The sequence below is a fragment of the Centroberyx affinis genome, unplaced genomic scaffold (genome assembly GCF_046629955.1).
Source record: "Centroberyx affinis isolate AG114_WGS23_722 - 3 ecotype Tasmania unplaced genomic scaffold, CSIRO-AGI_Caff_v1 ptg002505l_1, whole genome shotgun sequence".
In the NCBI taxonomy this organism is placed as follows: domain Eukaryota; kingdom Metazoa; phylum Chordata; class Actinopteri; order Beryciformes; family Berycidae; genus Centroberyx; species Centroberyx affinis.
In genome coordinates, this window is record NW_027280727.1 from 155001 (window position 1) to 179496 (window position 24496).

At 42.6% G+C, this 24496-nt stretch overlaps 1 protein-coding gene across 2 annotated transcripts in view; it reads left to right on the top strand.

Moving 5' to 3' along the window:
• The window catches only part of LOC139656647 (ephrin-A5-like), a 97968-nt gene extending 74437 nt beyond the window's left edge, over positions 1 to 23531 (top strand). The window contains exons 2-5 of one of the 2 annotated variants that reach the window (XM_071534242.1): positions 1296 to 1588; positions 16044 to 16109; positions 16490 to 16570; positions 18615 to 23531. In XM_071534242.1, coding sequence (XP_071390343.1) covers positions 1296 to 1588; positions 16044 to 16109; positions 16490 to 16570; positions 18615 to 18742 — 568 coding nt within the window. In that variant the 3' untranslated portion in view covers positions 18743 to 23531. The remainder of the gene's footprint in view (positions 1 to 1295; positions 1589 to 16043; positions 16110 to 16489; positions 16571 to 18614) is intronic. The other variant, XM_071534243.1, reaches the window with a different exon arrangement.
• The last annotated feature ends 965 nt before the right edge of the window (positions 23532 to 24496 follow it).

The window sequence follows — 24496 nt, forward strand, 5'->3', positions numbered from 1 at the left end:
CACCTCACAAAACACACACACTGAGGAATTACTCTCTATTTGTGGTAGGTGTGTGTGCGTGCGTGTGTGTGTGTGGATGCGAGCCTGTGACAGTGTGTGGCCTTTTGATGAGTGTGTGTGTATGTATTGAAGCCCTCTGACCCTGTGTGGCCTGTTCTGGATCATTGCGGTTGTAAAGATGCCTCTCTGCCCAGACCTCAAAGACAGCCAGGCACTGTATTTTTCTTATCATGACATTTACTGTCTGGACCATCTTACATCCCCCTGATCATTTCCACTTTGCACTCAGCGTGAGTTTTTCCATCTATGTTTTTTGGGGGAAAAACTTGAAGTAAATAGTTTTTCTGAGAACTGTAAAACTGTTTTCTTGGAAACATATTTTCTCAGACTTGGATCCTTCAGTTTGCCATCTATCAGAGCACAGAGGTGTGTATGTGTGTGTAAATATGTGTTGCTCTGATGGATTTATAGACAAACCAATCCCCCACATTTATTGAAGCCAGAAGATGAGAGCGTTGGCGCTTGTAAATTTCCACACAACATTGGAGGAATGTTGAGAGATCAAACCTGCGCTAGCTGCTTGCATGCTACATCCAAACAAAGTTATCTCCGTAATGATGTAGAAAATGTTCCCAAGTTGCACATTCACTATTTATATCTATGCACAGATGTGTGTTTCCGTATTGGTGTTTTATGATCAGAGTTGTGTAAGTAGCCTTGGCTCTTGTTGATCTGAACTGTAGACAGAGTCTAAGGGACAGGGCTCATTAAGTCAACCTGACTCTGATGATGAATACACTATGTGCTGTCAAAGACGTTCAGCTGAAAGTAATGGCCACTTAGCTACTTTTGAAGTGTCGCTTAGTTTATTTAAGTTTTAGTTAACTATAAGTGGTGAAAAATAACGCTGATTCTACAGATGCTACTTATTCCTATTAAAAGGCTTAACTGATGAAGATTGTGATATACAGTTGTTTTGACTACTGTTGACAAAATGCACTTTAAGTCGCTTGGGACAGAAGCGTCTACTAAATGACGTAATGTAATGTAATGAAATGAAATGACAATCTTTTAGGTTAACATTTTACACTCTATTTGTAGTACAGACCCAAACCTTCTTTAATCGACCAGCTGTACACTTCATATGAATATCAAAAAGTTTATCTGTCCTTTTTACTTTTAATTATTAACTCTGTTTCTTGTCTGTAAAGCACTTTGAACTGCCCTTGTATGAATTCTGCTATATAAATAAAATTTGACTTGACTTAACTTTCTTCCTTCTCCTCTCCAACCAGGTTCCACCGCGGGGACTACCACATCGACGTGTGCATAAACGACTACCTTGACGTCTACTGTCCCCACTACGAAGACACGGTGCCGGAGGAGCGGACGGAGCGCTACGTCCTCTACATGGTCAACTACGATGGCTACAGCTCGTGCGACCACACCGCCAAGGGCTTCAAACGCTGGGAGTGCAACAGGCCGCACTCCCCCAACGGACCGCTCAAGTTTTCGGAGAAGTTCCAGCTCTTCACCCCCTTCTCCCTGGGCTTTGAGTTCAGACCGGGCAGAGAGTACTACTACATATGTGAGTCACCATCACTGTTGCATTGTACTTAGAGTAAGGATACAGCGGTCTCATATGTAGTCTCACATCCAGCCTTCGAATTTAATTTTTTAAGACAAAAATTCTGCCAATAATTTCTAGAAATGAGTGTCAGTATGTTGAAACGTTGGAACGTCAGAATAAGGCAGATCACTGTACTACCATCCAGAAAATTCTACAAAATTCTTGAATTAAAATGATTTGCATTGAAAACAAGTGAAATTATCTAACCCCTTTTTACTTATTTTAAGAAAATTATGATTTTAGGACTCAATAATAGACTAAATGACTTGTTAAGATGGAGATTGTTTTGCAGAGCTGCTCAGTATGATTTCATCTGCATATCAGAAGTACTGTGATGTGTAATATGTATCCAGGAGACGCACAAAAACACACACAGGCACACACAGTTTGTGCCACAGACCAGCAATAATTGGAACCAAAATAAAACCATATTAGCTGGTATTTTAAGGAATTACAAACCCGTATGGCCCTCTCCTGACCTGATGTTTTTTTTTAAACACAGCAGAGCGAGCACAGGAGAGACAGACTCAAACCCTACCCCGTGTTTTCACAACTTTACTGCCGAGCTTTGTGAGCGGAATTACAGTGATTCGAGTAGACACTTTCATGCTCTGCTTTCAGCCGAACTTTTCATACTGCTCTCATCACTCCTGGAAAACTCTTCCCTAAAATGGCAATGGAATCCGTGGGGGAGTTGGAATGAGACATTTTGAAAGTTATAGCTCACTTCCCCAGCCGAACAATATCCTTCATAAAGAGTGCCCTCCTCCCCGCATTATGATATGCTCCTATTCAGCCCGCGTTAGGCGTTAAGTTTTCTGCTTCTTGGCACAGGAACCCCGACAGGGTTCGTCTGAAGCTGTGGCCCATGGGAAATTAGGTTTTATCAAAGCAAGGTGATAGAGTGGAATTGAGTTGAGTTTGTCCTCCCACCGCAGACTATATGCACATGGGATACGTGGGAGTCACCGTCACTAAACACAGTCACCGCCGCTCTCTCAAAACACATTTGTCACATTGATACACTGTTGCTATCACAGAATAGGAAATTCACTGTAGTGCAGTGCTGTTGTTCTCATATGGGTGGCATTAGTATCATGCAGCATAACGCAGTATTGCTTCACCGTATATCATCTGCTGAAGCAAGGATTTAATGGTGTGTGCACGCTGTACGGGCTACTGTACGACAAAAACTCATTGTGAATTCATTCTCAGCGAGAGAGGGCAGCAGATTTGACAGTTAACACTCTCCTGCCAAACACCGCTGCTATACTATACCTGTATCTGTATCTGTTTATCTGTAAAATGTGGCTTGTGGTGTTAATGCAACTGTAGGTGGCTGTCGAACCCCTGTGTCTCTCTTTTTGTCTTTCTCTCTCTCTCTCTCTCTGAGACAGTGTTGAAAGAGAGTAGCTGCGCTGTGCTCTAAGCTCTACACACGGAGATCTGTTTTCTGAATTGGCACCTTTTATGAAGCAGTTAACCTGACAGCCAGCCAGGGACTCCAGTCCTTTATTCGTTTCACGTGTTTCTTCTCCCTCCTCCGTTACACTAGACTAGAGTGAGGGACTGCAGTATAAAAAAAAGGTGCCTCTCTAATGTTAGCCATTGTTTCTGTGGTGAATAGGTGTTTTCTATCTCAAGCTTGTCAATAAAACAAATAGCCTGAAATCCTTTCCAAAAGCCTTTCAACAACCATGTGTTTGGTCATTTGTCTGTTAAAAAGTAACCAGATTTTTCTTTGCCTTTATAGCCAATTTGCATTGACAGTCATACTAAATGAGATAAGGGAAAAATGGAAGTCTCTGAAGTTGGGAGCTAGATGGGGGTTAGCGAAGGGTTATACAATTCATCCACTCCCTCAAGTCTCTATTTCTAACATATTTTTTCCATTTCTGTTGAGAGATGCCTGTCCTAAGGGCTGGATTAAATTACACCGCGACCGACAGGGCTTCCATGGAACACATCCATTCTGCTGTAGCACGCCATATTGGTTTAGTGGCCCGCGGCTTCATTGGCTATTGAGTGATTCTAGCGTATAGCCTCTCTGGCTACTGTGGCGGATATTAAAGTCATCTACCATGAAGTCATCTGACATGTGATTTCCCATTGCCATTGTGTCCAGTCTGAACGGCCATAAGACGCAAGGGAGATGGCCGTTGATGGATTGGACAGTCTCTTTAGTGGACAGAAAGTGGAGCTGAGAGAGAGAGAGAGAGAGAGAGAGAGAGAATTACACCTGCCAATTCATCAACAGCATCTGTTGTTGTATCGTTACCATCATCATCATTACCATCAATAAGGCGTCTTAGCCATAGACGCCTATACAAGGCCTTTCACATTGCATCGACTTACATCATTTTTACTCTCATTCTATTACAGTCAGTCAGTAATAAAGGCAACTGTAAACCTTGGAATAAGTAAACAGACTGCGAAATTAAATCACAGCAGGGAATTTTTCAAAAGAGTATAACCTAATAACTGTAATTTTCTCAGGGATTACATTTTGGTTTCGCATGTACTATTAATATAAATATTCAGAAGTTAAAATGGTGAAAAAAAATAAATTCAAAACACTGGCTCAGGTTTGATGATCTCTAATCTTTTTAAATGAGCAAAGCTGAATGCCACAACAGCTGAAAACCTTCCCTAATCTTGTTTCTACAACACAAACGGGTCTATTTGACATCAACTGAAAACAACTTTTGGTCATTTGAGTGAAAATTACTTCAGCAAATCTTTCGATTTCTATTTCCCTTGTGCACATACCGTAGGGTTCATACGGATGCTTACATGCACAGTTCAGTCACTTGAAAAGAAAAAAACACCATAGGGGTGTACAGTGCCATAACAGTATAAAAAAGCAAGATAGTGGAATGTCTATTACCCAAGAAACCAAGGGCAGAATACAAAGTCTCTGTGCGTCATACACAACATCCAGTGAGCACACACTAATAAAAATAGAAAATATAAAGAAAATGATATTTGCAGTGGTGCAGTGTGATAGCCGGAGGCAGCAGGATGGTGTAGTGAGTAAGATTGCCCTTTAATGAAAGCCCCATGTCGACAAGCAACCGCCCTGCTGAAGTGTCTTTGAGCAAGACACTGAATCTGTGAAAAGTGTATTTGTGATTGTGAGTTTACCAATCTCCAGACAAAGTACAGTGTGCATGGAGTCGGATCAACTATCTTTATTGATCAGGGGAACAGCCTGAGGGCAGAAGCTATTGGTTAACCTTCTGGTCAGAGTCTACAGTATCTACAGCCAGACACAAGACAGGAAAACCGTGTCTTTGACGAGGATGAATTGACCTCACTGGATTGCACTAGCCTTATTTCTGCAGCATCGGTAGATACTGCTGGGCCAGTGAATTGTTGTGCAGTTTCAACAACCTTTTGTATCGTCCGGCCCTCTGCCTTGTTGCCATACAAGACAGCAATGCCACACGTTGGAACGTTTTCAATGGTACAGCACTAGTATTTCATCAGTATCTGTTTGCACATGCCACACTTACCTAATGAAGTGAGGGGATTGCTTAGCTCTTTTAATGATACCCTTAATGTTCTGTGACCAGGTTAATTTCTGAGATGTGGATGCCTATTGAAATTTGAAGTTGTCCATCCTTTTCAACTGTTGCCCTATGATGCTCAGTGGATAGTGGCTCAATTTTTCCTCCTAAAGTCAACTATCAACAAACAACTTTAGTCTCACAAACATTTTGTTATTGCCAGGTTTCTACCTCCTGATGGTATGCAGTCTCTATTGTTGCTAATGAGACTGAAGACTGTGTTGTCACATTTGAAGATGTCAGTGTTGCTGTGCAGTGTATTGCTGTGCAGTTATGAGTGAACACTGAGTATAGATTCAGGCTCAGGCTGCATCGTTTTTAGGCCTCTGCTCACAATCAGTGATGGAGATTCTGCAGCTCATTTTTGGTGTCTGACTTTTTGTTGGCAAAAGTATAAGCACCAAGAGGCACAATGATCACATAGAGGTCACATAGAGAGACCATAAGAGTGTTGAGTGATTTCTGAGTCAACATCTGTTAAATTTTATATTGCGGTGAACTGTGGTGGTTCTGATGTTACTTATAGTCAATAAATAATACAGTCAAAAAAACAAAAAACAACGTTCCTCTAGTCTACTCAAAATCATCCTTCACATCACTTAATCTGCACTTGCACTTTGGCTACCATGCTGACGCTAATACATGCAAATATATACATTTTGAGTTAACATAATGACTGTAATAGGTGTGAACCTTTCAGTTTAACATTATCTTTAAGGGAGTCCAAAGTGGGGGGGTGGGGCAAAAATCTGTTCCGGCGCCAATGACTTATGGTCACTTTAAACAACCCGAATTTGCCCAATTTTCCCACAGGGATCTTCGAATTTTCATCTTATCTTATCTTATTGAGCATAGAAATGTAAAAAAAAACCACATGCAATAATGGATCTAGAAAAATTCTAAACAGTAATTAGTGTTAATTACTTTATTTTTAATAATTAGTATTTAGTAACTAATTCATTGTCATTGACATGAAATCAGTAAGTAAGTACATATTTTGAAATTTTGCCATTGTCCAATGCTGTGGATATTGCATTACACAACATTTCATACAAACTTACACAAAGACATTTCTATGAGGTATGATGATATCTGTAGTTCAGCACAAAGTCAGTGGTCAGACTTTGCCCTTGTAGCCTATTTGCCTACATTGTCTGGTGCTGCTGTAGCGTAACTAACAGAGTGAATCGTATGCATCATTACCCCCTGTAGCAGGCTATACCGCACACCTGCACCAGACAGAAATATCAATGTGTCTTGAGCCAGATGTCACTACCCATGAGCTCATGGGGCAAAGGGTCAGCATCACTTACTGTAAACAGGCTAATGTACTGACAAGTCCAGGGAATGTACTGTCTATAGTCCAGGGAAATTCATGAAATAAATGTCTTATTCTGTCTTATTCTTTTATCTAGCATTGCTGTAGACCACACTCCTTTACAGAGATGAAAGATTTATTGAGAATGAATAATTCAATGATTTTGTTGTAGTATTCATTTTTTTAAGAGAATCCAATGTTTTACTAGATGCAGAACAGCCGAGAGCTCATATACACAGTATCAGAATATTAATCATTCCCTCATCTCTCCTAACTTTCTGTAACCAAATGACCTGAAGGAGAAGGGGGATGAAAAATCTGCCCTCACTGACGTGATTGATTTGATATCTGGTTTGTAGATGAGAATTAAGATGTCAAATTATATTCCAGAGGAGAAAATGCCCGTTAATGGTGTTTTCGCCCTCCGAGTTCGATGCGGGTCGAGGGTTGATTTGTTGCATCTCTGATAAAATTAGAGAGAGGAGACAGGTTTCTGCTGTCATCTGCTCCAGCAACAGAAACAGCTTAATCAACGCTAGCAGGACGGAGGGAATTCACCCAAATGGAGGTCATAATTCTTCATTTTGTAGGCGTCTGCCGCTTCTCTCTGTCTGAGGCAGGTAAATCGTACATAAAGACAAGAAGAAAGCTGGAGTCAGACAGGAGCGTGATCCCTTTCTGGGCAACATCCAGCTGCGTTTCCTCTACAGGTCAGCTTTTTATATACATGAGGCAGAAAGACAGACAGAGAGAGAGAAAGAGAAAGAGAAAGCAAGCAAGCGATACAGTAAAGATGTGAAATTTACCGCCTCCAGGAAGATGCGGGAAGCAATCTAATGCTGACCACATATGCAAGCAATTCAGAAAAAAAATGCAGTATTAGCAGTGAGTGAGTTACGGCTGCAAAGTGTCCGCCTCTCTGACAGGCACTTGCTAAAGAGGGGATAAGGAAGGACAGGGGGAGCGCTTCCCCGGGTCAAAGTTCACAGTACATTCATGGCTTAAGTGAAACCCAGCTCACAGAATGCTGACGCCAGCATCTTTTTCTAATATGGATAGAATCTGTATTGGAGTGATTTTAATCTGAAAAGGGCAGAAATCCAATATCAGTGGCAGCTCACTGCAAGAGATGAGTGAGGAGAGAAAAGGTGTTTCTAAGTGTGTAAGATGTGTGGCAAATAGGAAACCACTTGGTGTCATCATGCCGCGGCAGATTGGCAGCAGAAAAGATGTTGCTCTCTTGCCGTCTGACTTGTTAACCTGTGTGGCCTGGTATTGCCACTCACAGAAAACACAATCAATCACGACTTTGCCACTCACTTGTAGATGGAATTATTTCATAGGTGCTTCTCGGTTTTGACGCTGTAAGAGAGAAGGAAGCTACAGTAGCACAGAGACTTTAGGAGCGTCTATAGCTCATACAGAATGGACACCGTCTAACTGAATGACCAACAAAACCCATGTTCACATTAGCAAAGTGAAATACCTTTGATTGGGCTTCAGTCACTCTGCAGATACCTGTAGGCCAAAGTGTAAAATGCAACACCGGACATAGATTAATCATAATTAATAAGCCAACACCCAAGGAAATCTCTTGCTATTCATAAGGCTTTTTCACAAGGTCTTACGAGGCTTTTCTCTACCTTTGCTTATTGGACTGCTACATGCACATAAAGCTCCAGCAGATTCCACCTCCAAGCCATGGATATGCTGTCTTTTGATTGATCATAAATCCTGTGATGCACCATGCACCTCCGAGCAGCTGTTAAAAGGAGAAAGGAGAAGAGATAGGAGGGGAGGCGGCAGCAGGAGAAATAGCGTTAAGCAACATACAACATGAACAACATGAAATAGAGGCAGGGGGACGGTGTATATACAATGTGTATTTTGCTCGAGCTCTGGGAGGGTTGCTAATAATGATAAAGAGCCGGTGCCGTTACATTTGTGGTGCAAGGAGGGAACCTGCATACGGACACCACCATAACTCAGCCCTTCCATCCATTCACATGAAAAATCAACCCTGTCATCAGCATTCAGAAATGATCCGACAACATGGAGTAATGTGACAGAAAGCTATACTCAACACACACACACGCACACACGCATGCATGCATGGATACACATAAACTCATGTACACATGTAGGCGTGCATGCACAGACACACAGACAATGTCACAACCACACAGACACACACGGTCTGGAATTCATTATCATAATCCTGATAGATGGATAGATATTTCACCACCTCCCCCTCCCCCGGCTTCTCCATCGTTCCTTATTTCCCCTTTCATCTCCTCTCTTTCCTTGGTTTCTAGGTCAGCGCTCCCTACCCAACCCTCCCCGTCTCTCCCTTACACTAGATACCTGTCAGCCAGGTGTTGCTGCCCTCCAGATTGTATGTCACACACATACACACAGACACACTCATACGTGCACACATAAGTGCATGTTCAACACACATGAATGCACACATGCTGGGACACAATTTGAACATGGCAACCAACCAATTGCTTCCAACAACTCTGGCTATTGGCTGCTGGGACGATCCCAGAAGACAGAGAACAAAAAGCTGTTAATGGCCCGGCCATGACAAGCTCACTGGGGTTCCCCGTTAAAAAATAAACCGAAAACAGTCAACCAGCGTGTTAGCCCATTGGCCAGACCTGGCTAATAAAAGAGCATGAGTTAAGTCATGGGACACTTGTTGACAGCTCAAAGAAAGCAAGGCGAGGCGGAAAAAGTCTCTAATCAACGTATTTGAGTTTGGCCACCAATAAAGTAATCATCACTTTGCCTGCAGAAGAACAGAACGGCTGTGAAAAGCCAAGAGATCAGAGGAAAGTAGGGCAGGCAGGGACTGTGAGTCAAACAGAAGAAAGGGCGTGAGGCTACTCTCGGCCTATTATGATTCATGCGTGACACAGCCATCTTCAGCGGCTGATTAGGATTCAGTATCACAAAGACAAGGACAGCATGTTATACTTTGTAAAGGCCTTGGCTGTTAAACCATTAACACTTGTATTATTAACCCAGTGCCTCAGGCATTGTCTTTAATTGGTCATTGTTCATTTATTTATTCTTTTTCATTCTTCCAAAATTGTTAAAAAAACTAACACACACTTGCACTCACACACACTCACACACAGGCACACACACACACACATCACTTCCCTTCTGCAATTCTTCCCTTCTACTCAAGGGGTGGATGCTTGGGCCATAACCATAATATTGTGATTCTATGTGATACACTAAGTGCCGTAATTAAATATTATGACATATTGGGATTTATTGCTGTGGCTGCTTTTAAAAGCTGAAATATCCTGTAGATTAATAAATCACCAAGTCTATTGTAATTTGAGTATGAAGATATGAATCAGTTGCTAGATGAAATTCAAGGGTTTTCAGACTTTCAATCACACTCTCTTCATTTTCAAGAAGATGCTTTGTTAGAGCATCATTATGTGGTCTTTCATTATGTAAACAAAAATGATGATGCTTGATCTATATTGATATAATAGTGTGGGGAAATAATTGTATCCGCACACTATCGCATTGATATACAATAGTGTGGGGAAACCAGTGCAGTATATAATTATGCATTATTGATTTTCCCTCACTCCTTCTCAACTTTCCGCTCTCCTGCTCCCTGTTCCCCTCTCCTCCCCGCTCTCTCACTCTTTCTCTCGTTGCACGTGACCTCATCACCTCGGAGCAAGTGGCATGAGGGATGAATTTGGTTCACTTTTGGCAGCGGTTGAAAGATGCAAGGAAAGAGCAAAAGGCCAGCTATCACCAGGGGGGAGAGTTTATATACCCTCCCCTGCCTGGATCCATGTCCTCCTCCTTCGCCTCCCCTCCCTACTCCCTCACTCCCTCCTATTGTGTGTTCGCTGTAGTAGCATCTGGTTAATGGTCCTCTTCCCAGGATCGGCTCTTCCATCTCCTTACACGCACACGCATGTTTGTGCACGCAGGCACACACTCACACACGTACACAGACTAACATACACTGCTCTGCTCTGCAATTTTAAGCTATTTCTATTTAGTATTTTTTCTTTCTCTCTCTTTTCAAGTTGTTTTGGTAGAAAAGCATGCCGCTGTGTAATTCGTTGACATGTGGGAAGGACTACCTGTATTAGTTTTGTGCATGAGTGTGTGTGCAAACTATTTTATTGCATATGTATTTGTACTGTGTGTTATTGTGGGCGTAAAACCGATTATCTTGGACAGTGGAACAGTTGATATTACGCAGCAGAGGGATCATGTAAATATGTAAAAATGCCTCTCTCTTGAAAACTCATTTGAGTCTCTCGAATTCAAGGTTTTCCTTCCTTGTGTGTAGTGCGCACTAACACGCTCGTCTTTTGACTGCTTCCATACCCCGAAACCAAAGGACAAATGATAATGAATCCCAGCAGTAATTTCTGAACACGAACAGAATAAATGTCTCCTGGCTGCTAACTATCTAATTAGGTAGATGGAAACAAGGCTAGAAGATGGCATCAAATTTTATGAAAAACCATTGTGTGTGTGTATGTGTGTGTGTGTGTGTCCTCTCTCATGGACACTGCTCTATGTAAACTCAGACTCCTGGACACTGCTCTGCGTAAACTCAGACTAGGTTTGTATGGTGCAAGCCACAGGAGTAATCCCAGCGAATCAAAGCTGAGGCCAGCGGGCTGTTTTTCAGCGGGCTGGCAGAGACAGCTAGCTAGGAATGTTGAGCACTGGACACAACATTGCAGGGCATTTTGATTTAACCCGTCCCATCCTAACAAATGAGCAGGGATCAAAGGCTTAGAGCACCATTATTAAAGCCAGCTGGAGACCCGACGCAGTCTAGAGGCATGCTAACATGATGCTGTTAATGCTACATGTCACATGATAGCATATATACATACTATACACGGCTAGGCTTTTGAAACTGAAGGAACGCTTTGTAGGAAAAGGCTATTCCATACTGAAGATTTGTCATTTGATGGCTTGTTGTCACTATTACATTGGTTTTATAATTGAGTGACATGTAGTGGACATTTTGGACATGCAGTCTCAATGGATTGTGCATTGATATTGGTAGTGGGAATCTCAATATAGTTTTCAATATAGGGAAGTGGAATTACAAATACTGCAGGCTATGGATGGAGCACAACATGTAGCATGCCAAGGTACGCTGGTACTTAGCAACAAGCCATTTTGGCTCATGGTTTCTTTCCTTTGAAGACATCCAGATGATATTATGGCAGAATCTTATCTGTATGACTTTCAGTCTAAAAATGATTTTAAGCCAATTGTGTCATTTCGCTTGCTAATCTGCAATATTGCATTAAGCCTTGAGGTTGTGTTGAAAGTGCCAAAGCTTGGCTACAGTTCATTGACCATGGAAAGCCCCCAGATGACTCTGGATTTCATCTAAACACATGGAAAATAACATGCAAGGCCTCTTACCCCAGTTTGATTGACTCACCCAGCGGTAGTTTTTTTACAGCTATGCCATTATGCCTCCTAAAATGATAAATAAGAAGTCAATATCCTACCATAACGTTATCTATTTAGTTAATGTAAACTTTGCTTTTAGCTTCCTATCGCTCTAAACACATGGTTTAATGTCCTCATGCCTGGAATGTGCTGTTGAATCTTCCATTGAAAGCCAAAGGAAATGTGTTTTCCAGATAACATTACAGTTGCAATATGGCTTGGCTTGGGCTGTGATTGAAACAATACTGCGCCTAAGCCGCACTGAGCCCACCTGTTTGTTCTTCCGTAATTGGATTCTGCTTCATTCCATTTGCCTTAATGCTGATGCATAATGCAGTGTACTGAGGGGACCAGCCATTACCAGCCAGGGGACATGGCTTGGAGGAGTAACCCGACCTCGGCCCCTGTCTCTGGCCATCCTTTCAGGGCCTCTGTCCTTCAAAGCGGCCAGTCGCCCAGGCTGGATGGATTGATGGCTGAGGCTGCGGGCCTGATGGGAACCAGAATAGCAGGTGTTGATGTTACGGCCTTACAAGAACAATAAGCCGGCCCTCTGCAGCATGTTAATCCAAAATAAACAGGCGCTGGCGCGGACGGCTTGGACTCGGGTGGAGGGGTCCTCATCAAACACTGAGTACGAAGAGCTGCTACCAAGAAAGGAATGTGGTGCTAAAGCTTAATCTCTCCTTTGTAGTGAAGAATGTACAGCAACACACCTCAATCATCTACAGCATGTTTAACACTAACACAATGGCGACACCCAGGCTCAATTAAACTCCTTTGCTAGACTTTTCCCACATGAGCGGTGCAGAATAGAAGTGAGGATAGTGTGGTTAAGTGAGGATAAGTGTCATATACTATAATTATAAAGAGCATAGCATTGAGGGAGTTTTGAGCTCTTTTTGAACTCTTGCTATGTATTCACTGCCTACTCAACAAAACTTTGAAAATAATGAAACGATTAATGCATATAGTATATATGTATTTGTTCCCAGCTAGTGAGGTCACCACACAATCCTGGTGGACTGCATTATGTCTATTACCTGTCATAATATACAGTATATATAATATCTATGAATTTATTTTGTGTAGGAGGTGGATATTCTGTTAATAAGCATTGCTAAATCTTGCTAAAAACATCAGATCAGCTTCACTGATTGTCATCATGACAGCGATTCCCACATGCTCTGTGCCATTGTCATCAGGGCCTGCTTCCCTTTTGATCAGCTGCCTTCGCTAAGTGGTTGGTGTCGATAGCCTTGACTCAGCTCTGCCCACAACGATGATGAAGATAAGACATCTGGAGATGGTGTGCAGTGTGTTTGGCTGTGTGTAGGTGTGTGTGGCTGTGTGTGTGTGTGTGTGTGTGTGTGCAGACAATGAAACAGTGAAGGGATTGAGAAAATGGGAGCATAGTGCAGTAGAGGAAGAGAGAAGTGAGGCACTAAGAAGAGTGATATAAAGTGTGTGGGTTCGTGTGTGCATGTGTATGCATGTGCTGGCGTGTGTGTGTGTGTGTGTGTGTGTGACTGAGTGGGTGAGCGAGGGTGGCCAAGGTTCATTAGTGTGTCATCGGCTGCCTCCACACCGAATTAATAAGGCTCTCTCGCTTTCCTCTTCTTCCCTCCTGCATCTGCTGAATATGAACTGAGCTGTGAAACAGAGCATCTGATCTCGAGTCACCTCTCTCACACACTGACACATGGCTTAGAAACAGATTACAGCTGATGAACCGACAACATTAAAGTGGTAACAGCGGGGTCGAAAGGGGAGAGAAGAAGACAGACGGAGAGAATATGCAGTAGGCATTTGACAAGAAATAGGCATCTGGATCTCAGAGTGAAAATCAGGGATAGACGGCGTGCAAAAGAGAAGAAAAGTGATGAGCCAGAAGGAATAGATTTCCATCTCTTCTGTCTCTTTTCCATAGTTATTAGTCAATAGCACTCTTAATGAACACATCCCTTGGCTACAGAGGCAGCTCAGTGCTTTTTCCACTGCCTCAACATTCCCCTTGTTTTCCCCCTAAAATGAAATGGATGCTGGGACACTGATTACATGCCCAGAGCGCTGTGTACAGAGACATTTTTGAATGTAAAACACTCCGCAGACAGGGAGAGATCAGAGAGTTGCAAAAACTGTTATTAGAGAGAAAGTAGACCAACACACCAGACAGTTCTGTTGTGGAAATCTGTGGCTTGTGTGTCTGTGTGTGTGGATGTGTATGTGTACATATTCATTTTTTTATGTGTGCGTATGTCTGTATGGGGAGGGCAGCGTCTTGCGAGTCAGTTACAATTTACAATTACAATTTACAGTTTCCCATTTGGCAGACGCTTTTATCCAGAGCGACGTACACATGAGATTTTAATACAACACAAGCAAGGTTCTAGTCAGGAGAGAACAACGAGAGTAAGTGCCATAAAGCTAAGTTCTGGTCTGACGGGACATAGCTGCTATGAGGCAGTGCATAGAGGCAATGCATAGAGTGCATAGAGGCAGATAAAGAGTTTTTTTTTTTTTTGGTTACACAGTCCATCAGGTGAGAAGGTGTTCACTAAAGAGCTGGGTATTTTGCCTTTTCTTAAAAATTGAGAGGAACTCTGCGGATCGAATAGAGTTTGGTAACTCGTTCCACCACCGAGGAACCACAGAAAAGAAGAGTCTGGCTAGAGACTTAGGGCCTTGTTGTGGTGGCAGCACCAGTTGAGCGTTGATGAATGGATGTGGCCATGCTGACAGAGGAGAAGAGAGGGACACAGCTGGGAGAGAGGGGAGGAAAGGGAGGGGATTAGGTTAAGGATCACTAGAGAGGAGTTGACAGATCCCAAATGGTGGCCCTCGGAAATGCTCTGCTTCATCGCGTCTGCTGGGGAATGATCCACAGAAGACACAAAATGGTGCCCGAAAGACAGCTTTACTGTACTATATGGTCTCTCTCAAGGGCCGGAGTGAGGAGTGGAATGGAAAACGAGCGTACATGTGATTGAAATGTCATAATAGTGGGAAAAGCTAGCGCTGCTCTCCATTTGATATGGGGTCTTGACATGAGACAGCAATGTATATTTTTAAACTATGTTCTCTAGCCATGATGGATGCGTGCTGCACACACCCACACCGGAGTGTGCTCCAACTGACTTGTGTTTGACCCCAGTCCTCGTCTACAGGAGACAGCACCTGGTGCCTCACCGCAACACCATTAGTGGTCAACCACACACACACACACACACACACACACACACACACACAGACACACATAGACATACACACACATGCTCCACATATGATATTTATGATATTTTAGGGTATATGATACAACCACTATGGTAGCTAAACCTTTGCTTGCTGCTTGCAAACGCCCAGAGATTCACACCCCATGGGTTTGACAGGAAAGGATCCATTTCCTGACAGCAACCACAAACCATACACACATGCAGCACACACACATCCTAAGTGTGTGAACCTTGTGGCCCTTGAAGAGTGTTGAGCTTTTTAGTAGAGAAAATACAGCAATGTTATGATCAACACAGCATATTAGTACAACTGAATATCTTCCAGTTTTGAGTGTTTTGGAAGAGGTCAAAACGCTGCTAATGTCCTTGATCCTCACCGAGCTGCTGCCAGATTCTGAATTTAAAATGCTGCAATTTGACTGTGAGCAGTGTGCTCTGCTTGCCCCAGAGTGATTGCTCTAGCACATCTGTAAATACTTTCTGGCTATAATTCCACAACCACCATGACTAACCCTACCAAATCCACTTAAGAGTCAGCATGAGCATAATTAACTATCTGCAAGTTGTTGTTTTTTTTGTTGTTTTTTTTGGGGGGGGGGGTTCTGAAAAAACTGCCTCAGCTTAAACTGTTCTCAATTGAAATATTAAATAATATGTTTGTGATACACAATCTATCCACAGAGACCTTTGTGTCGATGTTAGATATGAAGGAAAAATACTATTGGAAACTATTTCCTTATCGCCCAGTGTACACGTTGACAATGTATATGTAGTATAACAGTAACACCCTCTTTACCTGTGTCTATGTGTTTTTTCAGCCTCCACCATTGCTGAGAACGGGAAGAGAACATGCCTGAAGCTCAAAGTTTTCGTCCGACCATCAAGTAAGTGTTTGTATGCAACACAAGGCTTTGTAATAGAGCCTGTTGAATTGCGCATTTGGACAGCAAAACAAAACAGTTTACGTCTACTTCTCTGGTTACTTCAGTACCTCCTGAATTACCACTTGCTCACTGTCCAACATACCCCCTTTCATTTATCACAACTGCTTTACTTGCTAAGAAAATGTTTTTTGAAAACATGAAAAGGATGATAGATGTACACATCAAAATGAAATTCAGTACACTGCATACTTCATCTGAATGTTGCCATGAGCTTTGTTGCTTGGAACGTTTAATTTCAGGGCCGGGGGGAGGCTTCAAATGTCACTAACCTATTTGGCATACCTCTAATGATCTCTCATTCTCCCTATTTTCTATTGTAGACAGCTGTGTGAAAACTATAGGCGTACATGACCGTTTTCTTGATGCAAACGACAAATTAGAAAATTCATTAGAACCACGAGGTTAGTATGGCTTCCTGCTTCTTTGATTGTTTACATGTTGCCCTCCATACATCGGTACATTTGTCTCTTTTTCTGTCCCTTTCTCTTTCCTTTCCCTTTCCCTCTCTGTAAGCTGGTCTTCGTCCTCCCACTTCCCTGCCTGGTGCTTCTGTTAAACTGATTCTCCTCCAGATTGCCAGAGTTGTGTCATGCTGTTGTTGCTGCTTGCTGATTGTATGTTGCTTTTTATGTACATCTACATCGCACGCTGATATATATAACCACCCCATGCGTCTTTTGTCAAATTCATGAACGTGTCAACTTTACTGTATTTGTGACGCTCTTCAGAATGTGCACGTTGTTTCACACGTTCAGTCGAATGCTCTTATCAAACCTGTTCACTAATTCAGCACAGAATGTCAGCTTCCAACTGCTTGTTGTGCTCCATATCATTACATTCTTGACTGTTTTTACTAATTCACACCATTCTGCCCTACTAAGGCAAATGAGTAACTACTTTTTAAGTGTTTTAAATATCCAGACCAGTGTTACGATTTCATTTAAACTACAATTATACCTAGAAATGCCACTAAACAATATACCATACTTCTGGCCGGTCAGGAGGTACATTTGCATTTCCTCAGTTTCACTACTCAGTCACTGAGTGGCTCTGTAGAGCAGCACTGATTCCAGTATTTTCTGTGGTCAAAACACATGGCTTCATACATGAGTCTAACCCAGTCACTGAACTGAAACACACCACATCCCCCACATGCTGCCGTCTCTTTCCCAGCTCACCCTAAGGACTGAAACAACAAAGAGCACCTCACTGGGAAAATACATAACAAACTGTCAAATATATCACATTAGTCATTTCAAACAGAGCTTTATGAATATTATTTGTTACAGCATTAGTAATTACATTTCTCCAAAATGGGATCTTCTACATTTTGAAGTGGGGAGAATATTACATTTTCAGTGTTTATTCATGGCAGCTGTGCCCTGCTCACCGTGCCCTGGTGATTTGCCCTGGGTTGATCATAAGCTGTCACCTTGCTGTGACACACACACACACACACACACACACACACACACCCCCCCCCCCCACACACACACACACACACACACACACACACACACACAGACACACACACACACATACACACACAAACACACACACACATACAGTACACAGAGCTCACATTTTTGGCACATGGGGTTTTGATTTATTAAGGCCAGATCCTAGGACATTTTCAGCTTGCCTGCTTGCTTGACTTTCCTCTCTTCCTGCTACTCCGCCTGCCTGCCTCTCCTTTTGCCTGCCTCCCTGTCTGCCTACATGCCTGCTTTGTTTGCCTGTTGGCCTGCCTGCTTGCCTTTCTGCTACCCTGCCTGCTTCCTCCTGTGATGCCTGTCTGCCTGCCACTGTGCATGCTTCCTTTAGCTCATCCCCTTGTTCTTCTCTCCAAAGGAGGGAAATTAATCCATTCATCTGTCATCTAGCTCAGTGCCCCCCCCTCCCCAACACACACACACGCACATACACACTGTGTGTCTTTATGTGTCTGTCCAGTCGTCTGTCCTGTCTCTCTGTCCTTTGCTGTGCATGGTCCAGCTCCCTCCCCATGCTACAGCAGGCACATGGCTGCTCACAGATACTGCCAGGCAGACAGAGGAGGCTCCTCACCTGGGAGACTAATTCATAATGCTTCTCACAATGAGAGCAGTGACTCAAGTGTACTGTTTTTTGTGTTAAGAAACTTTATGAACACAAGCCCAAACACCTCAGTAATGCATCGATGTCAGCATGTGGAGAGGGTCTGCTTACTGAACAGCTGCCTGCTGAGGCAAAGCAGCACCGCTATTGTTACCGGTTTACCGTCTCACACACCAGACAAGAAACTGATAATTATGAGAGTGAGGGGGGGTACTACTGTAGCTTATTGACTATTGTTGGTGCTATTAATGCACGGCATTTGCATAATGTTATCATTTGTCTACCATGCACTGTTGCAAAGAAGCGCTTTGCACCATAAATAGCTTGTTCCTTCCTCTTTTCTTCTAGATGATACCAGCCATGAATCCGCTGAGCCTTCCCGAAGTGATGCAACAAATGCTGCGCCACACCTGCGGATAGCAAGTCCACTTCTGGCTGCACTGCTGGTCTGCCTAGCAACACTCTTCACTTTATAGCGCCTCCCTCTCTCCTGGAGGGCAATTACACCTAGCGTGGCCTGAATCTGCCCAAGGCTGAGGTTGCAGGGAAGGGGTGGGATTTGGGTGGAGTGGGGTGGTTGGATTGGGCATCAGAGCAGGCTTCTCAAGGAACCCTCTATTTTTTTCATAAAATATTTAAGTGGTCTTTCTCCGTCTGTGAGTGAAAAAAAGTTGATGTTGGAAGTGGGAGAGACAATTCCCCCTCTTAAACCTTCAACTAAGATGCCAAATCCCGTTTTTTGACACTTAGTGATTCTTATTTTCCCGTGACTTTTGACATCCCTTTACATCATGCCTATGTCATTGCAGCACATGTTTACACACATACACACACATACATACACACACACACACACACTGCGCATGCACAGACACGCATACAGAGTCGAATACAGAAAATGCACATGCCTCTATACTAACAGTCTACGGCAGTAGTGTCTTTACGAAGTTGTACAGTAGCAGCATTACACAGTAGGAAAGTGAAGATTGTAGGTGTTAGAAATGAGCGTAGATACACAAGGAGATCAAATACAGTAGGTGTCCCGAGACCTCTCAAGTAGCCTTTCCAAAATTACTTTAAGTCCTGCTGGGTTAAAAGAATCAGTTTTTTGCACTTCCACTATATTGGACTGTACAGTAGAGAGAGTGGAGTGGAGTGAAAGAAATGGCAGAGGAGAGAAAGAAAAATGGTATTCATCATGAAGCAGACTGGTCGCAGCACTGAGAGTACATGGTATGCGCCTTAGCCCGCTGATCCCCAGAGTGTCCTGGTTTAAAGACCATTGTCTCCTGAATACAAAGTGTGTGAAGAGGAGGATAAGCTGCTTTGGGCTTGAGTGAGTTAAGTTAGTTAAAGAACCCGTGGAACCATGAGCACTTTGGTTACACTGATGAGGGCATCTTGTTATTAGCTCTCTTTGGTGTGTAGAGCATGGCGGCCCGCTCAATAAAACATCTCAAAGCACTCTGACTCACAAAAAAAAAGGTAAATTAAAACTTTCTCGCCAGACACTTTGTGGACTGCTATTAAGATCAAGGATCAATATCTTTTGAAAGTTGATCACGCAATTTCACGGCAACAGTCACAGTGTCATTTTATGCTTTGTTTACCGAGTTGAGCAGCAATTGTTCTTTTGTTCCAGTTGAGTATTAGTCAATATTAACACTCCCATGAACATTTTGCATCCACAGCCTTTTCTCTCTCCATGGATTGTTAAAGTGATTGTTTTAAAAAAAAAAAAGAGATTCACCACACAATTTGAGCCTTCATTTATTTATTTATTTTGTTCAAAATCATTATGTTATTCTTCTTTCTCAGTGGTGCCTCCAAACATTTTGTCTTTGACATTGTGGTAACACTTTATTTGAATAGTCCAATGTTGATACCCCACTGAGTATAAGGTGACAAAAACTAGATATTCAACAAGTGTCACCTTATTTCCAACTCTAACTCTAACTCCAACCCAGACATTGAATATCTATAGATTTTCACACTATTGTGATTATCACCTGAAACTCACTTGAGACTCCCTTGAAAGCACTTGATAGTGAGTTGAGTATCAGGATTGGACCGTCCAAATAAAGTGTGACCGACATCGCAGACACACTTTGTATTTCTTTACTCTGATATCCATTTGGAGGAGAATAATAGTGGTCATGGAAACGTGTATGAATAGATGAACATCCATTGACAGTACCATACTTTTCCTCAAGTCTTTGTCGCTTAAACACAGCAACAGCTAAGTCATGCTCAAAAAAACACATCAGTCAGTTGGCCCTCACATGCAGTACGTTGCAGCAGGCAGCCGGTGCACCATTGACTGTCCTCATTCGTTGGACTGATGCATGGCTCCAATTAGTTGAAAACGCATTATGTGAACAGAGAAACCATCCATTTACTTCAGGGCAATGCACAGCTCAATTTAGTTTGGCCAGGTTTATGTTAGCGCTTACATTCGCAGGAATCCACTGTGTTATAATGATATTCAGCTTCCTTCAGCTCCCACAGACCCACATGGTGAGTTAGCATAATGGGAGCGGTTTCTTTTTTTTAATGGAAGCACTGTTTTTTTCTCCTCTTTCAAAGAAGGATGGACAGATATACAAATTAACTCTGTAGAAACGGACTTTCTTTCAGAAGCGGGTGTTGTGTGAGAAATAGGGCATCAATTGGTTTGGAAAGATAGATAGAAAGCGAGAAATAGAGAAAGAAAAGGAGTGCAGGAGCAATTGCATGTTCAGCTCCTAGTGTTACCGGTTTAAGTGACTCTTTAATGAGGTTCAAAATGACAGGCATGTGGACCCCATGTTGTGGCAAGGGGAGTTATTTCTGGTATTAAAAATAGATGGTGGAAGGCTTGGGGGGTCTCGGGAGGGGAGTGTAGATTTCAACCGTGGGGGGTTTTAAAGCACCAGTGACCTTGCAGTTTGAGAGAATTGGTGAGTGAAGGAGATGGTAAGAATTAAAGAGAGAGACGCACGCAGGGAAAGATAGAAAGACGTGGAAGGTAGCTGAAGGTAGTGTGACTAGAGTGCCTAACCAAACAAAACAAGACAAAACAACAAAAAAAAAAAACATGGAACACTACTGGAAAAACACTCGATTCAATGACAAACACATTGTTCAGTTCAATTCAGTCTCAAAAGGCATGCACTGTTTTGTTTTCGCTTTGTTTTCATTTTTGTGGCTGCCTTTTTCTATTTTTCCCCAGAAGGACTGTCTGTGCTTTTGGCCATTTGTTTTTGTACTATGGTAACAATGCTATTACGGTAGAATAGCAGCTCAGCTATGGGGGGTAATAGGAGATGAGGCCATTTAATGAGGTACTAATTTTCAGGAGAACACCACAGGGAATGAGCACCGCATAGGATTCAAAATGGACGCTTGTCAGCAGATTAACGCTAAACTTTCTCGGAAACCAGCTTCAATTGTACTCTCTTATAATTACCAATACTACTATTTGTCATTATTGCTATTATTACCATGGTTTATTCTGTACACACCTTAACCTGGGAAATGAGGATCAACTTGTAAACTGGATACCGTGTATCCTGAGGTAGTCAACCATATAACATGTAGTGTTAGGTTAGTAACTGTTTTTTGTACCTTTCTGGAGGACAAAAAGAAAAAAAATGAGACACTTCATTGTTAAAACTGTATAATTATTATTATTGTTATGATGATGATGATTATGACTATTATTATTATTATTATTAGCGAAACTTCTTGATGTAAATAGTGTTTGATATTAAAGTATTAATTTGGTTCTTATGTCTTTTCTAAAAAATGAATACGGTATTATCTCTGGGTTTTGCGGAGTGTATACTGTCCTCAAACAATGCATTGTGTGCTTCGATCCTCAATGCCTAATGATGCTTTGAGCTATCATGAAGGGGAAACCTGTGGGAGCTGTACACACACCAGTGTACAGGAGGCCGGACATTAGCCGACGAGGGGCTCACCTGTGACATGTTTCAAACCGATCACCAACCTTCACCATCTCTTCACATAAGGATCCTGCCCAGGAAAGAAACACGTGGGACTTAATGGACGGCTTATTTGTGCTTTTTCGCCTTCAGTGTTTGAAAGCATGTCGGTCAGCTCAAAGTTCTGCCATGAGTGGACTGTTGGCTTTTTAATGGAAGGATCTTGCCAGTTTCATTATGTGGCATGCGCATGAACTTGATAACATGTACCAAAAAAAAGTTTTAAAAGGAAGTGTTTTCTTTTTCTCTTTTTTTCTTTTTTCTTTTAAAACGTGTTAGATTTTCTGACCACTTTCATGTTGTGTGTTTTTGCATCCCCATTCAAGTGATGTCATTAAGCTGTGTAGTGACAGATGACAAATGTACATAACACAAACCATTTGTTGTGAATTTACAGTGGGGGTTGGTCATTTGTAGTTTAAAAGCAACTTTTAGTTTTTTCCTTAGAATGACTCTTTCTGTACCCTTCTACTGAATTCATCCCATGAAGTTGCAGTCTGTCTGTTCTGACTATTCATCCTTTTCTTGCTTTCCCAAGAGGAGGCGTTTGAGAGTGTATACATCAGTGTGTGGACGTTTTTCAGTGTGGAAAAAAATGTGTGAGACCTTTGAGTTTGTGTGTGTGCGTGTCTCATTTGCTGTTGCCGCAGTGAATGGGAAGCGGCAACCCTCTTTGGCAACGAAGAGTGTTTCCCATGCCTTAGCCCTTCAGCCTCTGCCATGGCAGCCCAGTCTGTGTACAAGACGCTTTCTGCCATTGTCCCTTTACATGGAACGGCTGCTGGCGTCGAAGAGACTATAACAGGGCCCTTCGCTTTTTCTCTCTTTTAAACAGCCCTTAATCACTTATCCCTGGGTAGACGTTGGTCCTGGGCACAGTGCAAGGATTAGTACACCACCACCCCCAAAACCTAAACTTGATTGTTAGTGGGGTAAAGCTTACCATCGATCCAGGTTCTGTGCTTACAGGGCAAAACCTCTCCTCACCAGCTCCCCTCGTGCCGAGGAGCCACTTGTTCATTTTGTGCGCCTGTCCTGTCCCATTCTTCTTGTGCTTGTATAACCTCCACCACACCACCTGCTTTCCCCCTTCCCTCACCCTAGCCCCCCCCCCCCCACCCCCCCACCCCCACCCCCACTCACTTACCCAACCACCCACCCACCCACCCACCCACTTTGCCCTCACAGGGAACTATTTCCGACCCGCTCTTTTCCAGTATATAAACAACAACAAAAAATTCTACAAAAAATGATCAGTCTGTATTTGTATATACACGTGTCTGAGCAACTATGAATAATATTAATAAAATGGAAATACATTGCTTTGATGTTTTGTGCTACTGTTTTTCTCTCATTTGACTTGTTGACAGAGGGATGATAGATAACAGATACCACAACTACATATCGCTTGCAGCATTGCAAGCATGGTGTAGCCTTTGTAAGCAGCAGCACAGTCAAATTTGCTGTTGGATTGAATCAAGTGTTAACCAGCAAACATTTCCACTGTAACTAATTCATAAAATGAACATACTCCTCTGATAATGAAGTGGAATCACTTATCATCCCATGCCAAATTAAAACAGTCAAAACCCTGTTTGATGCTATCACCTGCACACTCTCTCTCTCCTCCTCCCCTCTTTCTCTCTTTATGTATCTCCATTTCTGTGTGTCTGCCTGAGAAATAAACCATCAGTCTTTGCTGAGGACCCAAAGCCTCTGAAGACAGATTGAGAGGAACAACATCCATCAGTGCCAGAATAAGACCTTAGACCTGCTTTCACTTCAGTCGGGCACTAATGAGGACACCTAATAACCTTCTGCTGGACCCCATCAGCGCCATTTAGCTTCACCCTCCATTATCTCTGGTAATTAGACTCACAGCCAGACCGCCCTAAGGACCAAAGCAGGGAAAGGCCCCCTGATAAGCCAATTGGACGTTAAGAACGAAGCGATGTCTTGATGATTACTGAAGTTTGACTTAACAGAATATAAGCACTGCTCTTTATCTAGGATGTAAATAGCTGGATTTCTGAAGGAATTTGATAAAATGAAAACAGGCTGGATTCTTGGAGGGCACAGGTTACGGCGCCATTATGTCTTCAGTATCAAAGGCTTATTTAACAGCGCTATGGGTTACAGCTGTGAAGATTAAGCAGACCTCACTCGGTAGGCTGGAATAAAATGTGTTGACGCAAAAGACATCAAATCCCATCCAGGATGCGATCCTATCCTGTCTCATCCTTT